General features: G+C 47.8%; 1 protein-coding gene across 1 annotated transcript in view; it reads right to left on the bottom strand.

Annotated features, from left to right (window-relative positions):
• Window positions 1–1686: 1686 nt before the first annotated feature.
• LOC147123888 (nipped-B-like protein) overlaps window positions 1687–17311 on the bottom strand; it is an 832420-nt gene continuing 816795 nt past the window's right edge. Inside the window, 2 exon segments of the mRNA XM_085963154.1 lie at window positions 1687–2702; window positions 4538–4723. Coding sequence (XP_085819280.1) covers window positions 2337–2702; window positions 4538–4723 — 552 coding nt within the window. The 3' untranslated portion in view covers window positions 1687–2336.

Raw genomic sequence — 17311 nt, 5'->3', positions numbered from 1 at the left:
CTGAGAGGGCCTCTCCCTGCACGTGCTTGAATAAAGATCGCTTGGAACCAGTACACGCTGGTCTCCGTCTGCTTTGGGGCAGAGAGAAATCCCACAACAGTGACTAAAAGAGCAGGCCAGAGGCTGGGTATTCTGCAGCGAGTGTCTCACCTCCTGACTCCCCAAAGCCTTTCCACCATCTACAAGGCACAAGTAAGGAGTGTGATGGAATACTCTCCACTTGCCTGGATGAGTGCAGCTCCGACAACTCAAGAAGCTCGACACCATCCAGGACAAAGCAGCCCGCTTGATTGACACCCCATCCACCACCTTAAACATTCACTCCCTCCACCACCGGCATACCGTGGCTGCAGTGTACCACCATCTGCAACTTGCCAAGGCTTCTTCCACAACACCTTCCAAACCCATGACCTCTACCGCCTAGAAAGACAAAGGCAGCAGGCACCTAGGAATGCCACCACCTCCCAAGTTCCCCTCCAAGTCACACACCTTCACCACATGGACTGCAGCGGTTTAAGGCGGCAGCTCACCACCATCTTCTCAAGGGCAATTAGTAATGGGTGATAAATGCTGGCCTTGCCAGTGACGCCCACATCCCGTGAACGAATAAAAGAAAAGGACCAACAGTGGATTACAGAATGATCAGCTTTAGATTTTTAAAACCGGGTTTAACCCAAATTTTGGAATTTATCTTTGGCTAAACCCAAACACCAAACAAACACTCGAATTAATTGCATCACCGCTGCAGCTCACCTTGTTATGGAGAGTCACCAATGAATGAATAAATAGGCTACTTATTAAGTACAAATTATAAGACTTGGGTACAAAACACATTCGGTTAAACTTCAATCCCACCCAAAAAATAATCTGCTCTCTGGGTTATTCTACCGGGGAAACAAGTCTTACTGTTCAGCTTTTAATTGTTGTTAGGTTGTTTCTATTTGACTTCCAAGATCCCCACTGCCCAGGATGAGGGAGGGAAATATTGAAACCCAACTCTCCCCATAACTTTTCATTTTACAAGAATGAGTTCCTGAAACGGTGTATTTTTGCCACGGTCCTTCCCAAACTGTTTTCACAGGCAGGGGAGGGGAGGGGGTTCCCCTCTGTCGTGATGCTGTTGACTGCATTTCTCTCAACTCTTCACACATCAATTATTTGGCCCCAGCTTCACCCCAGTTCTTTAATGCAGTACATCAAGCAAATGACAGGCCGACAGAGTCTGGACACAGCCCAGGCAGACAGTCTAGGCTGGTCCAACTGCAGGTAGGACACTTCCTGACCAGCACACGTTGGCCGAGGCTGGCAGTCCTGTAACTAACAGGGTTGCGAGACTAGTGACAATACACAAGGCCAGCCTAATGACTGTACACTTACAGATTGGTATCTACAGTGCTCATAAAATGAGATGTGCAAAGGTTCCAATTTCCTTGTCTGGCTGCTCATTTTCAAAAGGTGCACCCGAGATGAAACTTGCTTTCAATCAGGTGGTACACAGACAGGGCATCGTTTTGACAGAACGAGGGGGCGATGGGACATAATTCAAAGGGAGAGGTGTGTTAATGAAGAAAGCAACACAACAGGTTGGTGCTCTTTGCAGAATTTGTCACCAGCACTGAGGAAATGCAAACCTCCTGCACATCCACTCGACATGAAAAACACAACCAACTGGAAACAGACAGGTAACAAAGAGAGGTAAAAAATTTATTGCAGTATTAGTTCCGCCAGTTTGTTTTTGCTGGGGATCCCTTTTTTCTTGTTTTGCCAGAGTGACCCGAATACATTTAAAATCTACATTTACAAAACAAAAAAATCAAATAAAATCTCCTCCTGTGTAGGTCACAGATACTGCATGCTTTCATTAGAATAAATTATATCCAGCACAGTCTGGCATTGTACATCCTGTAAAATAACTTCTCTCTGGAACGCCTGCTACACTAAAGAAAGCCATTGCTGCTAGGTTAAACTCCAAGAACACTTTATTAAGAACATTAACAGACTAAATTCCAACATTCACTTAACTTTTATTTTTAAACAGAATTCTTTTTCCAAGATATAAACAATTTTTCGTTTTGTTAAACTATAATACAGTGGGAGTTTAAAATCAATCGAGAAGATTCGGCTGTACAACAGCGAAGGAAGCTCCCACGAGAAAATGGTATCTGACAATCGCTCCTTCCTCTCGTCTGTCTCCACCTCTGTCTCCGTGTCTGGATCCCAGTACAGAGTTGTTCGGACTTTGAAACCATCCGTTTTGTAACTTTGCCAGAATGTGGTCTTTTAGCCCCAAGTTAATTCTCCTCACTGCTGTGAATTTGGCTGCAGTTTTAGTTGTGTTAGCAGGAAGAGCCTTCCTTTGCTGCATACAGCGATCGTAAAGTCTGAACAACTTTGTTAGTCAGCTTATTTGCACTTGTCAGGGCTATTTTCTTGTAAATGATGTCCGACTCTTTGATACTGTCGACCCAAGGCACCAGCTTGCGGCCCTCTCTCCGTTTAGCCTCTGTCCAACAGCCGCTGTATGAACCGGCCATCCAATGCACACTGAAACCACTGCTGGTCTTTTCCACAACTCTGGCAATCTGCGGCCTGTCTTTATACTTAGGGCAGCAAATGGCAATCACATCCATCGCTTCCACAGCCTCGTGCATCTGAGCTCCCAGATCCCCCGGGTCAGACAGTCGTTTGGATCTTCTGGTTGCCTGGGAGAAGGTTGGAAAGAGAAGCTATTAGTTGATGGACCTGTGCAAGAGTTACAGGTGCGAGTGTGTGAATGACAGCAGGGGACCGGGAGAGGGTTGCGCACTCATTCCTGGGTGGTCTGGGAAGGGTTGAATTAAGAGGAGCGAGAAGGGAGCCTGGAGAAAATAATCCACCTAGGTTCACACCGAGCAGAGTAAACACCCTCCTTCACCACACCCTCCTGTTCCAATGGTGTGCCACGGCCGTTCCAGTTAATGCCAAGGGCATGAACTAGAATGCTCCTGAACCGGCTTGACATCAGGAGCAATGGTAGATGAGGAACTGCTTGGTACTACGGTACTTGGGGGGATTGGTTACTGGTGTCCAGCCGTCTGTGCTCCCTGATCAACAGTCCCAGTGTTACCACATCAAATCCCCACACACTCTCAATAAGTCTATCACATCTAAGCACAACTTTAAAACCAACAGGGAAAGTTCTGGGATAACTAACCAGGCCTGGGGCAGACACTTCGCAAATCGGGTCAGTCAGAAAATGCTGGGGATACACAGCAGGTGGTATCACCCACACAATGGGGTACACCCCAACCTGGACAGGCGGCGCTCCCTCCCTACACAATGGGGTACACTCAAACCCCAACCTGGACAGGCGGCGCTCCCTCCCTACACAATGGGGTACACTCAAACCCCAGCCTGGACAGGTGGAAATCCCTCCCCACACAATGGGGTACACTCAAACCCCAGCCTGGACAGGTGGTGATCCCTGCCCACACAATGGGGTACACTCAAACCCCAACCTGGACAGGTGGCGCTCCCTCCCCACACAATGGGGTACACTCAAACCCCAGCATGGACAGGTGGCGCTCCCTCCCCACACAATGGGGTACACTCAAACCCCAGCCTGGACAGGTGGAAATCCCTCCCTACACAATGGGGTACACTCAAACCCCAACCTGGACAGGTGGAAATCCCTGCCCACACAATGGGGTACACTCAAACCCCAACCTGGACAGGTGGCGATCCCTGCCCACACAATGGGGTACACTCAAACCCCAGCCTGGACAGGTGGCGATCCCTGCCCACACAATGGGGTACACTCAAACCCCAGCCTGGACAGGTGGAAATCCCTGCCCACACAATGGGGTACACTCAAACCCCAGCCTGGACAGGTGGAAATCCCTCCCCACACAATGGGGTACACTCAAACCCCGAACCTGGACATGTGGAAATCCCTGCTTACACAATGGGGTACACTCAAACCCCAGCCTGGACAGGTGGAAATCCCTGCCCACACAATGGGGTACACTCAAACCCCAGCCTGGACAGGTGGCGATCCCTGCCCACACAATGGGGTACACTCAAACCCCAGCCTGGACAGGTGGAAATCCCTGCTCACACAATGGGGTACACTCAAACCCCAGCCTGGACAGGTGGAAATCCCTGCTCACACAATGGGGTACACTCAAACCCCAGCCTGGACAGGTGGAAATCCCTGCTCACACAATGGGGTACACTCAAACCCCAAACCTGGACAGGTGGAAATCCCTCCCCACACAATGGGGTACACTCAAACCCCAGCCTGGACAGGTGGCAATCCCTCCCTACAGATGCAATGAACCTGCAGCATTTTCTGTTTTTATTTCAGATTTCCAGTTTTTGCAGTTAGTTAGCCATGGAGGCACTGTTAAGGCTGTTGCTATTTTTAATATAGACTGGGGTATGGAAGCAAATGAACCCAAAACTAAAGGCAGGGCAAATGAGGAGAAATGAAACTCAGAAGGATTTAGCTTTTAGGTATGTGGGTCATCAGGCAGTAAACACCTGCCCATTTCCTTACCCCTGCAATGCCTCCAACCACTCGCTCCTCCCCATCACTCTCCTCATCATCAGTTTCTGCATTGTTCTTCGGGCTACTTCCTCCCAGCAGTGCGTTGATTGCTTTATTCCGAGCTGCGGTGCTGGCAGAAACTTCACCTTCCTCATCCTCTTCATCAGGATCCAAGTGTTCCATCAACATTTTGAACTGCAAGAAAATTAACATATATATGTATATTAATAACCTGGATTTGGGTATACAGGGCATCATTTCAAAGTGTGCAAATGACATGAAACTCAGAAATGTAGTAAACAGTGAGGAGGTTAGTAACAGACTTCAGGAGGATAGACAGACTGGTGAAATGGGCAGACACACGGCCGATGAAATCGAACACTGAAGTGTGAAGTGAGGCATTTTGATAGGAAGAATGGAGAGGCAATATGAACTAAATGGTACAATTTTAAATAGGGCGCAGGAACAGAGACCTGGGGGTGTATGTACACAAAACGTTCAAGGTGGCACGACAAGTTGAGAAGACTGTTAAAAAGCTTACGGGATCCTTGACTTTATTAATAGTGGAATAGAGTACAAAAGCAAGGAAGTTATGCTAAAGATTTATAAAACACTGGTGAGGCCCCAGGTGGAGTATTGAGTTCAATTCTGGCATGAGGGAGAAAGGAATAGAAGGTTATGCTGATCAGGCTGGATGAAGTAGGGTGGGAGGAGGCTCGTGTGGAGCCGGTTTCTGTGCTGTAGCTGCTATGTAATCAGGGCAGGGCTTTCCGGACACACACACTTCAATTCTCAGCTGAATAGATACACTGCACTGCCTGATCGATTTCTTTTTAGATTCTATTTTCCCCTCCAATCCAATAATAATTCCAAGTGCAGGCCTGGTGTTCCATCATCATAGAACAGGAATTGTCCATTTGACACATCAAGCCTGCTCCACTGCAGTTAGTCATGGCAGATCCAGCGTGTAAATCTGTATTTCCCCACCTGTTCTCCATTCCTTGTAATATCCTTACTTCCCAATTATGTACAAGGTAAACAGCTGCTGTGATGAGCAAGGATTTGGTATGACTAGCACGAGAAAGCTCAACATTCGGTCGAGGAGGAGCGGGGCAGGAAAATCAGCTGACAATTCCGTGCCCTGTGGAAGTGGGGTACAGCTGTCAGCAGGAACCCAGCGGTGTCGCTAGTACATCAGCAGTGCGCCAGATCAATACTCAATGATCAGCGCTCGGATCGAACTGAAACCAGAGACACCAACAGTGCAGCTTTCCACAACTGATTTCAGATCCCAGAGGCTGGCAGAAATAGGTTTCCAGACTGTTCAGGAATCTCGACACTGGAAGATATTCTCCTAATAAACTGCAACCAAAGGCTTGAAGTCGCAGGTAAACGTTGCGCCACTGCAGAAAGGAGAATACTCAGTACACTGGGCAAGCTACCATTTAAACTGCTCGAAGGGAATCCACAAGCCTGTTCATCATCCACAATTGCCTTTAACGGGGTGGCTTGCGAGGCCATTTCTGTGGGTCTAGTCACATACAGGCTAGACCAGGCAAGGGCATTAGTGAACCAGATGGGTTTTTACAACAATCCAGTAGTTTCATGGTCACTGTTACTGATACTAGCTTTTTATTCCAGATTTATTTAATTAACTGAATTTAAATTCCCCAGCTGCCGTGGTGGGATTGGAACTCCCGTCTCCGGATCATTAGTCCAGGCCTCTGGATTACTAGCCCTGTGAATTTACCACTCTGCTACCATACCCTGTGGTGCAGTAAGATTGGAGATGGGAGAGGTATCTTTCAGGGCTTGTGGGTCAGTAACAACAACTTGTATTGATATAGCGCCTTTAACGTAGTGAAGCGTCCCAAGGCGCTTCACAGGAGTATTTAGGAGCACTTCCCAAGTCCAAAACACACGTGCAGGTCTGTCATCTTGGGACTACGTTGACTTCAAAGAAATCCCATTCATCGTCTCTTCCCCACCCCCAGGCAGGGGAATCAGTAATTGGTCATCAGACAACTGATATGTGCTGGTCTGAGCCCTTACTAGGGGGACAGCAGGTATACCATGCTGCTCCTGAGCACATGGTGAGCAGTTCAATTCACCATCAAAGGTGCATTGTTGCTATCCTCCTGATCGACATGCACCGTACCCCGTACTCGTGGTGACTCCACTAACAGCTGCTTGTCTCTCTGCAACTCAAATCCCTACAGGCAGCGAGCTCGAGACAACCTGGTCTCCAGGTAGCACATTTCAGCAGCAGCTGGCCCAAGTCTCAGTTTCCTCATCAACTGTACGATGGACATCTGCATTCAGCGAGGTGGAAAGACTGACACAGGACACTTTGTGCCATGGCACCCATCTTGTTCCATATCGAAGTGCCATATACCAGGCTTACTCAGTACCAACCCTTTCTAGATCATCACGCGAGGGGTTCTGACCGTGAGGCTGACTGCCCTCCAGGGGCTCGACGATTGCTCAGTCTAACTTCCTGCAACTGTTTCCACTTTTTGCCACAAATCAACTTCACAGCCAAGTCCCAAATCACACACGGCCCGAAACACACTTTGCACGCCGAGGAGTTCCAAACGGAGGAAAACTGTTTGGATACACATAGGATATACGGCACAGAAACAGGCCACTCGGCCCAACCAGTCCATGCCGGCATTTATGCTCCACTCGAGCCTCCTCCCGTCTTTCCACATCTAAATCTATCAGCAGAACATAGAAACATAGAAGATAGGAGCAGGAGTAGGCCATTCGGCCCCTCAAGCCTGCTCCGCCATTCAATGAGATCATGGCTGATCATTCATATTCAGTACCCTGTCCCTGCCTTCTCCCCATATCCCTTGATCACTTTAGCCGTAAGAAATATATCCAACTCTTTCTTGAATATATTTAATGAACTGGCCTCCACTGCCCTCTGTGGCAGAGAATTCCACAGGTTCACCACTCTCTGGGTGAAGAAATTCCCCCTCATTTCAGTCCTAAATGGCTTACCCCTTATCCTTAGACTATGACCCCTGGTTCTGGACTCCCCGGCCATCGGGAACATCCTTCCAGCATCTAGTCTGTCCAGGCCTGACAGAATTTTATAGGTTTCGATGAGATCCCCTCTCAATCTTCTAAACTCCAGTGAGTATAAGCCCAATCGACACAATCTCTCCTCATACATCATTCCTGCCATCCCAGGTATCAGCCTGGTGAATCTTCGCTGCACTCCTTCCACGGCAAGAACGTCCTTCCTCAGGTAAGGCGACCAAAACTGCACACAATACTCAAGGTGTGGTCTCACCAAGGCCCTGTACAACTGTAGCAAGACATCCTTGTTCCTGTACTCGAACCCTCTTGCTACGAAGGCCAACATACCATTTGTCTTCTTAACCGCCTGCTACACCTGCATGCTTACGTTCAGCGACTGGTGCACAAGAACACCCAGGTCTCGTTGCACTTCCCCTTCTCCCAATCTATTGCCATTCAAATAATAATCTGCCTTCCTGTTTTTGCCACCAAAGTGGATAACCTCACATTTATCCACATTATAGTGCATTTGCCATGTTTCTGCCAAATCACCCAATCTGTCCAAATCGTACTGGAGTTTCACGACATCCTCCTCACAGCTTACCCTCCCACCCAGCTTTGTGTCATCTGCAAATTTGGAGATATTACATCCAATTCCCTCGTCCAGATCATTAATATATATTGTGAACAGCTGGGGTCCTAGGACTGATCCTTGCGGTACCCTACTAGTCACTGCCTGCCACTCGGAAAATGACCCATTTATTCCAACTCCTTCTGTCCGCCAACCAGTTCTCTATCCAAGTCAATACCTTGCCCCCAATCCCATGTGCCTTAATTTTGCACGCTAATCTCTTATGCGGGACCTTATCGAAAGCCTTCTGAAAGTCCAAATACACCACATCCACTGGTTCTCCCTTATCTATTTTACCAGTTACATCCTCAAAAAATTCCAGTAGATTAGTCACGCATGATTTACCTTTTGTAAATCCATGTTGACTTTGTCCGATCCTGTCACTGCTTTCCAAGTGCTCTGCTATTACATCTTTTATAATAGACTCGAGCATTTTCCCCGCTTTTTCTCTACCACCTTTTTTGAATAGCGGGGTAACATTAGCTACCCTCCAATCCATGGGTACTGCTCCAGAGTCTATCAAGTTCTGGAAGATGACCAGCAATGCATCTACTATTTCTAGGGCCACTCCCTTAAGTACCCTGGGATGTAGATTATCAGGCCCTGGGGATTTATCGGCCTTCAGTCCCATCAATTTTCCTAACACCATTTCCCTACAAATACTGATTTCTTTCAGTTCCACCCTTTCATCAGACCCTATGTTCCCCGGGAGGTTATTTGTGTCCTCCTTTGTGAAGACAGAACCAAAGTATGAATTTAGTTGGTCTGCCATTTCTTTGTTCCCCATTATAAATTCCCCTGATTCTGACTGCAAGGGACCTACGCTTGACTTCACCAATCTTTTTCTCTTCACATATCTATAAGAGCTTTTACAGTCAGTTTTTATGTTCCCTGCTAGCTTACTCTCATATTCTATTTTCCCTTTCTTAATTAATCCCTTTGTCCTCCTTTGTTGACTCCTAAACTGCTCCCAATCCTCAGGATTATTGCTTTTTCTGGCCAATTTATATGTCGTCTCCTTGGATCTTATGCTATCCCTAATTTCCCTCGTTAGCCATGGTTGAGTCACCTTCTATTCCTTTCTCCCTCATATGCTTGTCTAGCCTCCCCTTAAATGCATCCATACTATTCACTTCAACCACTCCCTGTGGTAGCGAGTTCCACATTCTCACCACTCTCTGGGTAAAGAAGTTTCTTCTGAATTCTCTATTGGATTGCCTGGTGACTATCTTATATTGATGGCCTCTAGTTATGCTCTTCCCCACAAGTGGAAACATTCTCTCTGTATCCTCTCTAACAAAACCTTTTATAATTTAAAAATTATGTCACCCCTCAGCCTTCTTTTTTCAAGAGAAAAAGAGACCCAGCCTGTTCATCCTTTCCTGATAGGTATACCCTCGCACTTCTGGTATCATCCTTGTAAATCTTCTCTGAACCCTCTCCAGTGCCTCTATATCCTTTTTAGAATATGGCGACCAGAACTGTACGCAATACTCCAAGTGTGGTCTAAACCAGGTTCGATACAGGTTTAGCATAACTTCCCTACTTTTAAATTCTATCCCTCTAGAAATAAACCCTAGTGCTTGGTTTGCTTTTTTTATGGCGATGTTAACCTGTGTCGCAACTTTTAGTGATTTGTGTATTTGTACTCCGAGATCCCTTTGTTCCTCCACCCCACCTTGACTCGCACCCTCCAAATAATAAGTGACCTCCCTATTCTTCCTACCAAAATGTAATACCTCACATTTAGCTGTGTCTAACTTCATTTGCCAATTATTTGCCCATTCTGCAAGTTTATTAATGTCCTCCTGTAATTTGTTGCAGTCCTCCTCAGTATTGACTATCCCCCCCAATTTGGTGTCATCCGCAAATTTAGAAATTGTGTTTTTGATTCCAAAGTCTAAATCGTTAATACAAATTGTGAACAGCAGTGGTCCCAGCACTGAGCCTTGTGGAACACCACTGTGAATAGCTACCCTTTACTCCCCCTCTCTGCTTTCTGTCCTGAAGCCAGCCAGCAATCCATTCTGCTACTTGTCCCCTGACTCCGCATTCTCTGACCTTGTTCATCAGTCTATTATGGGGTACCTTATCGAAGGCCTTTTGAAAATCTAAATGAATTACATTCTCTGCATTACCATTGTCTACTCTCTCTGTTACCTCTTCAAAAAATTCAATGAGGTTGGTCAAGCAAGACTTTCCCTTTTGAAATCCATGCTGACTATTCATTACTATGTTTTTGGTTTCTAGATGTTCTTCTATTTTCTCCTTTAGTAGGGATTCCATTATTTTTTTTCCTACCACTGATGTTAAGCTGACTGGTCTATAATTCCCTGAACATGTTCTATCCCCCTTCTTAAATATAGGTATTACGTTATCTGTCCGCCAGTCCTCTGCCACTACACCTTTTTCTAACGAATTATTAAATGTCTTCCCTAGATTCTTTTAAAATGCGTGGATGCAATCCATCCGGACCAGGGGTTTTATCCTCTTTGAGTTTGATTAGTTTAATATATCCTCTCTTTATTTTAAATGCAGTTATCTCATTACTAATCTCATCAAGTCCACCTGTTCTATCTCCCTGGTAAATACTGAAGCAAAATAATTAGTTAATATTTCTGCCATCTCTCTATCGTTACCTGTGGTATTATCCCTTAATGTCGATGAGGGTAGTGCGTTTGATGTAGTCGATATGGACTTTAGCAAGGCTTTTGATAAGGTCCCACATGGCAGACTGGTCACGAAAGTAAAAGCCCATGGGATCCAGGGCAAAGTGGCAAGTTGGATTCAAAATTGGCTGAGAGGCAGGAAACAAAGGGCAATGGTCGAAGGGTGTTTTTGTGACTGGAAGGCTGTTTCCGGTGGGGTTCCGAAGGGCTCAGTACTGGGTCCTTTGCTTTTTTGTGATGTATATCAATGATTTGGACTTGGATGTAGGAAGTATGATTAAGAAGTTTGCAGATGATACAAAAATTGGCCGTGTGGTTGATACTGAAGAAGAAAGCTGGAGACTGCAGGAAGATATCAATGGATTGGTCAGGTGGGCAGAACATGGCAAATGGAATTCAATCTGGAGAAGTGTGAGGTAATGCATTTGGGGAGGGCTAACAAGGAAAGGGAACACATTAAATGGTAGGACACTGAGAAGTGTAGAGGAACAGAGGGACCTTGGAGTGCATGTCCACAGTCCCTGAAGGTAGCAGGCCAAGTAGATAAGGTGGTTAAGGCGGCATACGGGATACTTGCCTTTATTGGCCGAGGCATAGAATATAAGAGCAGGGGGGTTATGCTTCAACTGTATAAAACACTAGTTAGGCCACAGCTAGAATACTGCGTGCAGTTCTGGTCACCACATTACAGGAAGGATGTGATTGCACTAGAGAGGGTACAGAGGAGATTTACGAGGATGTTGCCTGGGCTGGGGAATTTTAGCTATGAGGAAAGACTGGGTAGGCTGGGGTTGTTTTCTTTGGAACAGAGGAGGCCAAGGGGAGATTTAATTGAGGTGTATAAAATTATGAGGGGCCTCGATAGAGTGGATAGGAAGGACCTATTTCCATTAGCAGAGGGGTCGATAACCAAGGGGCATAGATTTAAAGTAATTGGTCGGAGGTTTAGAGGGGGTTTGAGGAGAAATGTTTTCACCCAGAGGGTTGGGGGGGGGGGGGGGGGGGTCTGGAACTCACTGCCTGAAAGGGTGGTCGAGGCAGGTACTCTCATCACATTTAAACAGTACTTGGATGTGCACTAACCTACAGGGATACAGACCAAGTGTGGGAAAGTGGGATTAGGGCCGATCGCTCTTTGTCGGCCGGCACGGACACGATGGGCCGAATGGCCTCCGTCTGTGTTGTAAATTTCTATGATTCTATGGTAATGGCCCAATTCCCATCACAACTTTCCTTTTTTTACTGACGTGCCTGTAAAATATTTTTCTATTTTGTTTTATGTTCCTTAGTGGCACAATGGGCTGCCTTTAAAGAGGAAATAGTTCGGGTACAGTCGAGGTACATTCCCACGAGGGGGAAAGTTAGGGCTCCCTGGATGACAAAACAGATATAGAATATGAAGCAGAAAAAGAGCACGTATGGCAGATGTCAGGTTGCAAATACATCTGCGAATCAGGCTATATACAGAAAGGTCAGAGGAGAAGTGAAAAAGAAAATAAGAGGGGCAAAGAGAGGGTATGAGAATAGAATGGCAGCCAACATAAAAAGTAATCCAGAAGTCTTCTATAGGCATATAAATAGTGAAAGGGTAGTAAGGAGGGGTGGGACCGATTAGGGACCAAAAAGGAGACCTACGCACGGAGGCAGAGGGTATGGCTGAGGTACTAAATGAATACTTTGCATCTGTCTTCACCAAGGAAGAAGATGTTGCCATAGACATAGTGAAGGAGGAGGTAGTGGAGATACTTCACAGAATCACAGAAACCCCACAGTGCAGATAGAGGCCATTTCGGCCCATCGAGCCTGCACCGACACATATCCCACCCGATCCCCGTAACCCCTACACCAACACACATCCCACCCTATCCCCGTATTTAATCCCCCTAACACCAAGGGTCAATTTATCATAGCCAATCAACCTAACCCGCACATCTTTGGACTGTGGGAGGAAACCGGAGCACCCGGAGGAAACCCACGCAAACACGGGGAGAATGTGCAAACTCCACACAGTCACCCGAGGCCGGATTCGAACCCGGGTCCCTGGCGCTGTGAGGCAACAGTGCTAACCACTATGCCACCGTGCTGCCCGTGATAGGATAAAAATTGATAGAGGTATTAGAAAGGCTGGCTGTACTTAAAGTACATAAGTCACCAGGAGCGGATGGGATGCATCCTAGGATGCTGTGGGAATCGAGGGTGGAAATTGCGGAGGTACTGGCCATAATATTCCAATCCTCCATAGGAGGATTGGTGCCAGAGGACTAGAGAATTGCAAATGTTACACCATTGTTCAAAAAAGGGTGTAAAGATAAACCCAGCAACCACAGGCCAGTCAGTTTAACCTCGATAGTGGGGAAGCTTTTCGAAACAGTAATCAGGGACAAAATTAACAGTCACTTGGATAGGTGTGGATTCATTAAGGAAAGCCAGCACGGATTTGTTAAAGGCAAATCATGTTTAACCAACTTGATCGAGTTTTTTGATGAGTAACACAAAGGGTTGATGAGGGCAATGCGGTTCATGTGGTGTACATGGATTTTTAAAAGGTGTTCGACAAAGTGCCACATAATAGGCTTGCCAGCAAAGTTGAAGCCCATGGAATAAAAGGGACAGTGGCAGCATGGATACAAAATTGTTTAAGTGACAGGAAACAGAGAGTAGTGGTGAACGGTTGTTTTTCGGACTGGAGGAAGGTATACAGTGGTGTTCCCCAGGGGTCGGTTCTAGGACCACTGCTCTTCTTGATATATATTAATGACTTGGGCGTGGGTGTACAGGGCACAATTTCAAAATTTGCAGATGACACAAAACTTGGAAGTATAGTGAACAGTGAGGAGAAGAGTGAGAGGCTTCAGGAAGACATAGACAGGCTGGTGAAATGGGCGGACAGGTGGCAGATGAAATTTAATGCAGAAAAGTGTAAAATTATACATTTTGGTAGAAAGAATGAGGGGAGGACATATAAACTAAATGGCATAATCCTAAAGGGGGTGCATAAACAGAGAGACCTGGGGGTATATGTGCACAAATCGTTGAAGGTGGCAGGGCAGGTTGAGAAAGCGGTTAAAAAGGCTTACGGGATCCTGGGCTTCATGAATAGAGGTATAGAGTACAAAAGTGTGGAAATTATGAAGAACCTGTATAAAACACTGGTTCGGCCCCAACTGGAGTATTGTGTCCAATTCTGAGCACCACACTTTAGGAAGGATGTGAAGGCCTTCGAGAAGGTGCAGAAAAGATTTACGAGAATGATTCCAGGAATGAGGGACTTCAGTTACGTTGATAGACTGGAGAAGTTGGGGTTGTTCTCCTTGGAGCAGAGAAGATTGAGAGGACATTTGATAGAGGTGTTCAAAATCATGAGGGGTCTGGACAGAGTAGATAGAAAGAAACTGTTCCCATTGGCAGAAGGGTCGAGAACCAGAGAACACAAATTTAAGGTGATTGGCAAAAGAACCAAAGGCGACGTAAGAAAAAACTTTTTTACGCAGCGAGTGGTTTAAGATCTGGAATGCACTGCCTGAAAGGGTGGTGGAGGCAGACTCAATCTTATCTTTCAAAAGGGAGTTGGATAAGTTTTTGAAGGAAAAAAAAATTCATGGCTACAGGGAAAGGGCAGGGGAGTGGGACTAGCTGAGAGTCGGCATAGTTCCTCTTTGCCTTCCGAAATGTTTTTTTGACTTCTCTCCTAATCTCTTCATATTCTCCCTCATCATGCTCTCCCCTGCTGTCTGCTTGATTGGCATCCCATCGACCACCTTAAACATTCACCCTCTTCACCACCGGCATACCATTTTCACGCCACACAAGTGCCAGGCAATGACTATATCCAACAAGCAAGAGTCTAACCACCTCCCCTTGACAGTCAACGGCATGACCATTGCCAAATCCCCCATCATCAACATCCTGGAGGTCACCATTGACCAGAAACTTAACTGGACCAGCTACATAAATACTGTGGCAACAAGAGCAGGTCAGAGGCTGGGTATTCTGCGGCGAGTGTCTCACCTCCTGACTCTCCAAAGCCTTTCCACCATCTACAAGGCACGAGTAAGGAGTGTGATGGAATACTCTCCACTTGCCTGGATGAGTGCAGCTCCAACAACACTCAAGAAGCTCGACACCATCCAGGACAAAGCAGCCTGCTTGATCGGCACCCCATCTACCACCTTAAACATTCACTCCCTCCACCACCAGCGTACTGTGCCTGCAGTGTGTACTGTGGTAAACCACTGTTTGTATTCCACTGTGTACATGCCTGGACATGCCTCGGCTGACTCCTCCCACAAGTCCTAGTATAAAGGTGACTGCTCCCCAGCCCTTTGTATTTCTGGACCGGTCGACCACTCGAGGCAGACCTTCATTCTTTTGTTAATAAAAGCCTTTAGTTACTCTCTTAACTCTCAGTCTTTTATGAGTAATTGATAGCGCATCAATTTTATTAACAAAATTTTTATAATGGAGAAGATCCTCACACCAGCATGCCTGGACTTAGATCATCGGGAGGCGGACTCATCCACCAAGTTTACTCACTGGCTTAAGTGTTTCGAAAAATTCCTGACCGCCTCCGCAGCAATCAAATCGGACGAGGACAAACTGGATGTCCTGACCTCCAAAGTGAACCACCGAGTGTACTCGGTCATCCAAGACGCGACCTCGTACGCGGACGCTATCAAGCTCAAGGACCAGTACACGCGCCCAGTGAACGAAGTGTACGCCAGGCACCTTCTGGGGGGAGTCGTAAACAACAACCTGGGGAATCGACCGTGGAATACCTTCAGGCACTGTCTGTGCTTGGCCGGGCCTGTGGTTGTAAGGATGTAAAGGCCGCCATGTACACAGAGGAACTTATCCGGGACGCTTTTGTAGCGGGCCACAGATCCAATTACACCCGACAGCGACTGTTGGAGCAGAGTGACCTCGACCTCAACAAGGCCTCTGAACTCGCACTATCATTGGATGCAGCCTACCGGGGCATGGATGCCTACTCCTCTGCACCGTGGACGCCGCGGGGAATGACAGCCTGGGACACGGTAGGACCGCCTCACAGCGCCGTGCCACCCCAGCCACAGCCCAACTACCGCAGCAGTGTCCCAAGGCCAGAAATGCTACTTCTGTGGCCAGGCAAAACACCCCAGAGCGCGCTGCCCGGCGAAAAACGCGATCTGCTCGGGCTGCGGGAAGAAGGGACACTACGCTAACGTCTGCAGGGCCAAAGCCACCCCGAACCCCAGCAGCGCCGCGTGTGGGCCATGCGGGCCGCCATCTTGGGCCTCCCCGGCCATGTGCGAACCACCGGTACAGCAGCCATTTTGGACGCCTCCAGCCACATGGGGATCATGGACGCCGCCATCTTGGACGACAGCCGGAACGCAGCAGGCCCCCAACACCGCCTCATCTGATACCCGCAGCGACACACCGACCCCTACGCTGGCATCCGTTACACTGGACCAAGCGAGACGGCACCAGCTGGCCAGTTCCACAATGGACATTAAGGTAAATGGCCACGATACAACCTGCCTTTTTGACTCTGGGAGCACGGAGAGCTTCATCCACCCCGACACGGTGCGGCGTTGCTCTCTCCCAGTCCTGCCTGCGCACCAGCGGATTTCTATGGCCTCCGAGTCCCAGTCGGCGGACATCGGCGGCTACTGCGTAGTGACACTCGTAGTAGACGGGACCGTGTACGATCATTTTAAACTTCTGGTCCTGCCCGACCTCTGCGCTGCCGTCCTGCTGGGGTTAGATTTTCAGTGCCACCTTAAAAGTGTTACGATGGCGTACGGTGGACCCCTACCCCAACTCACAGTCCGCAGCCAGCAGCTCCCAAATTGCCCGCCGCGCACCAGGTGCAACCTCTCCACACTCAGTCACCCCCCCCCCCCCCCCCACTGTTTGCTAACCTCACCCCCGACTGTAAGCCCATCGCCACAAAGAGCAGGCGATACAGTGCCGGGGACAGGGTTTTCATTAAAACCGAAGTGGAGCGGCTCCTGAAGGAAGGGATTATTGAGGGCAGCACCAGCCCCTGGCGAGCCCAGGTTGTGGTCGTTAAGACCGGCGAGAAGCAGCGCCTGGTCATCGACTACAGCCAGACAATAAATCGCTACACCCTGCTGGACGCCTACCCACTCCCCCGCATAGCTGATATGGTCAACCAGATCGCGCAGTACCGCGTCTTCTCGACCATTGACCTGAAATCAGCGTACCACCAGCTCCCTATCCGCCCTGAGGACCGCCAGTATACTGCCTTTGAGGCAAACGGCCGCCTCTTATCACTTCCTTAGGGTTCCCTTTGGCGTCACCAACGGGGTCTCCGTCTTCCAAAGGGAGATGGACCGGATGGTAGATCAAAATGCATTGCAGGCCACTTTCCCATATCTGGACAATGTGACCATCTGCGGCCGTGACTTGCAGGACCATGACGCAAACCTCGAAAAATTCCTCCGCACCGCC

This window comes from Somniosus microcephalus, chromosome 1, assembly GCF_052327205.1.
Source record: "Somniosus microcephalus isolate GS21.2 chromosome 1, FLI_Smic_1.0, whole genome shotgun sequence".
Taxonomy (NCBI): Eukaryota; Metazoa; Chordata; class Chondrichthyes; order Squaliformes; family Somniosidae; genus Somniosus; species Somniosus microcephalus.
The sequence above is the reverse complement of the archived record's forward strand: the minus strand, read 5'-3'. Positions and strand labels throughout refer to the sequence as shown.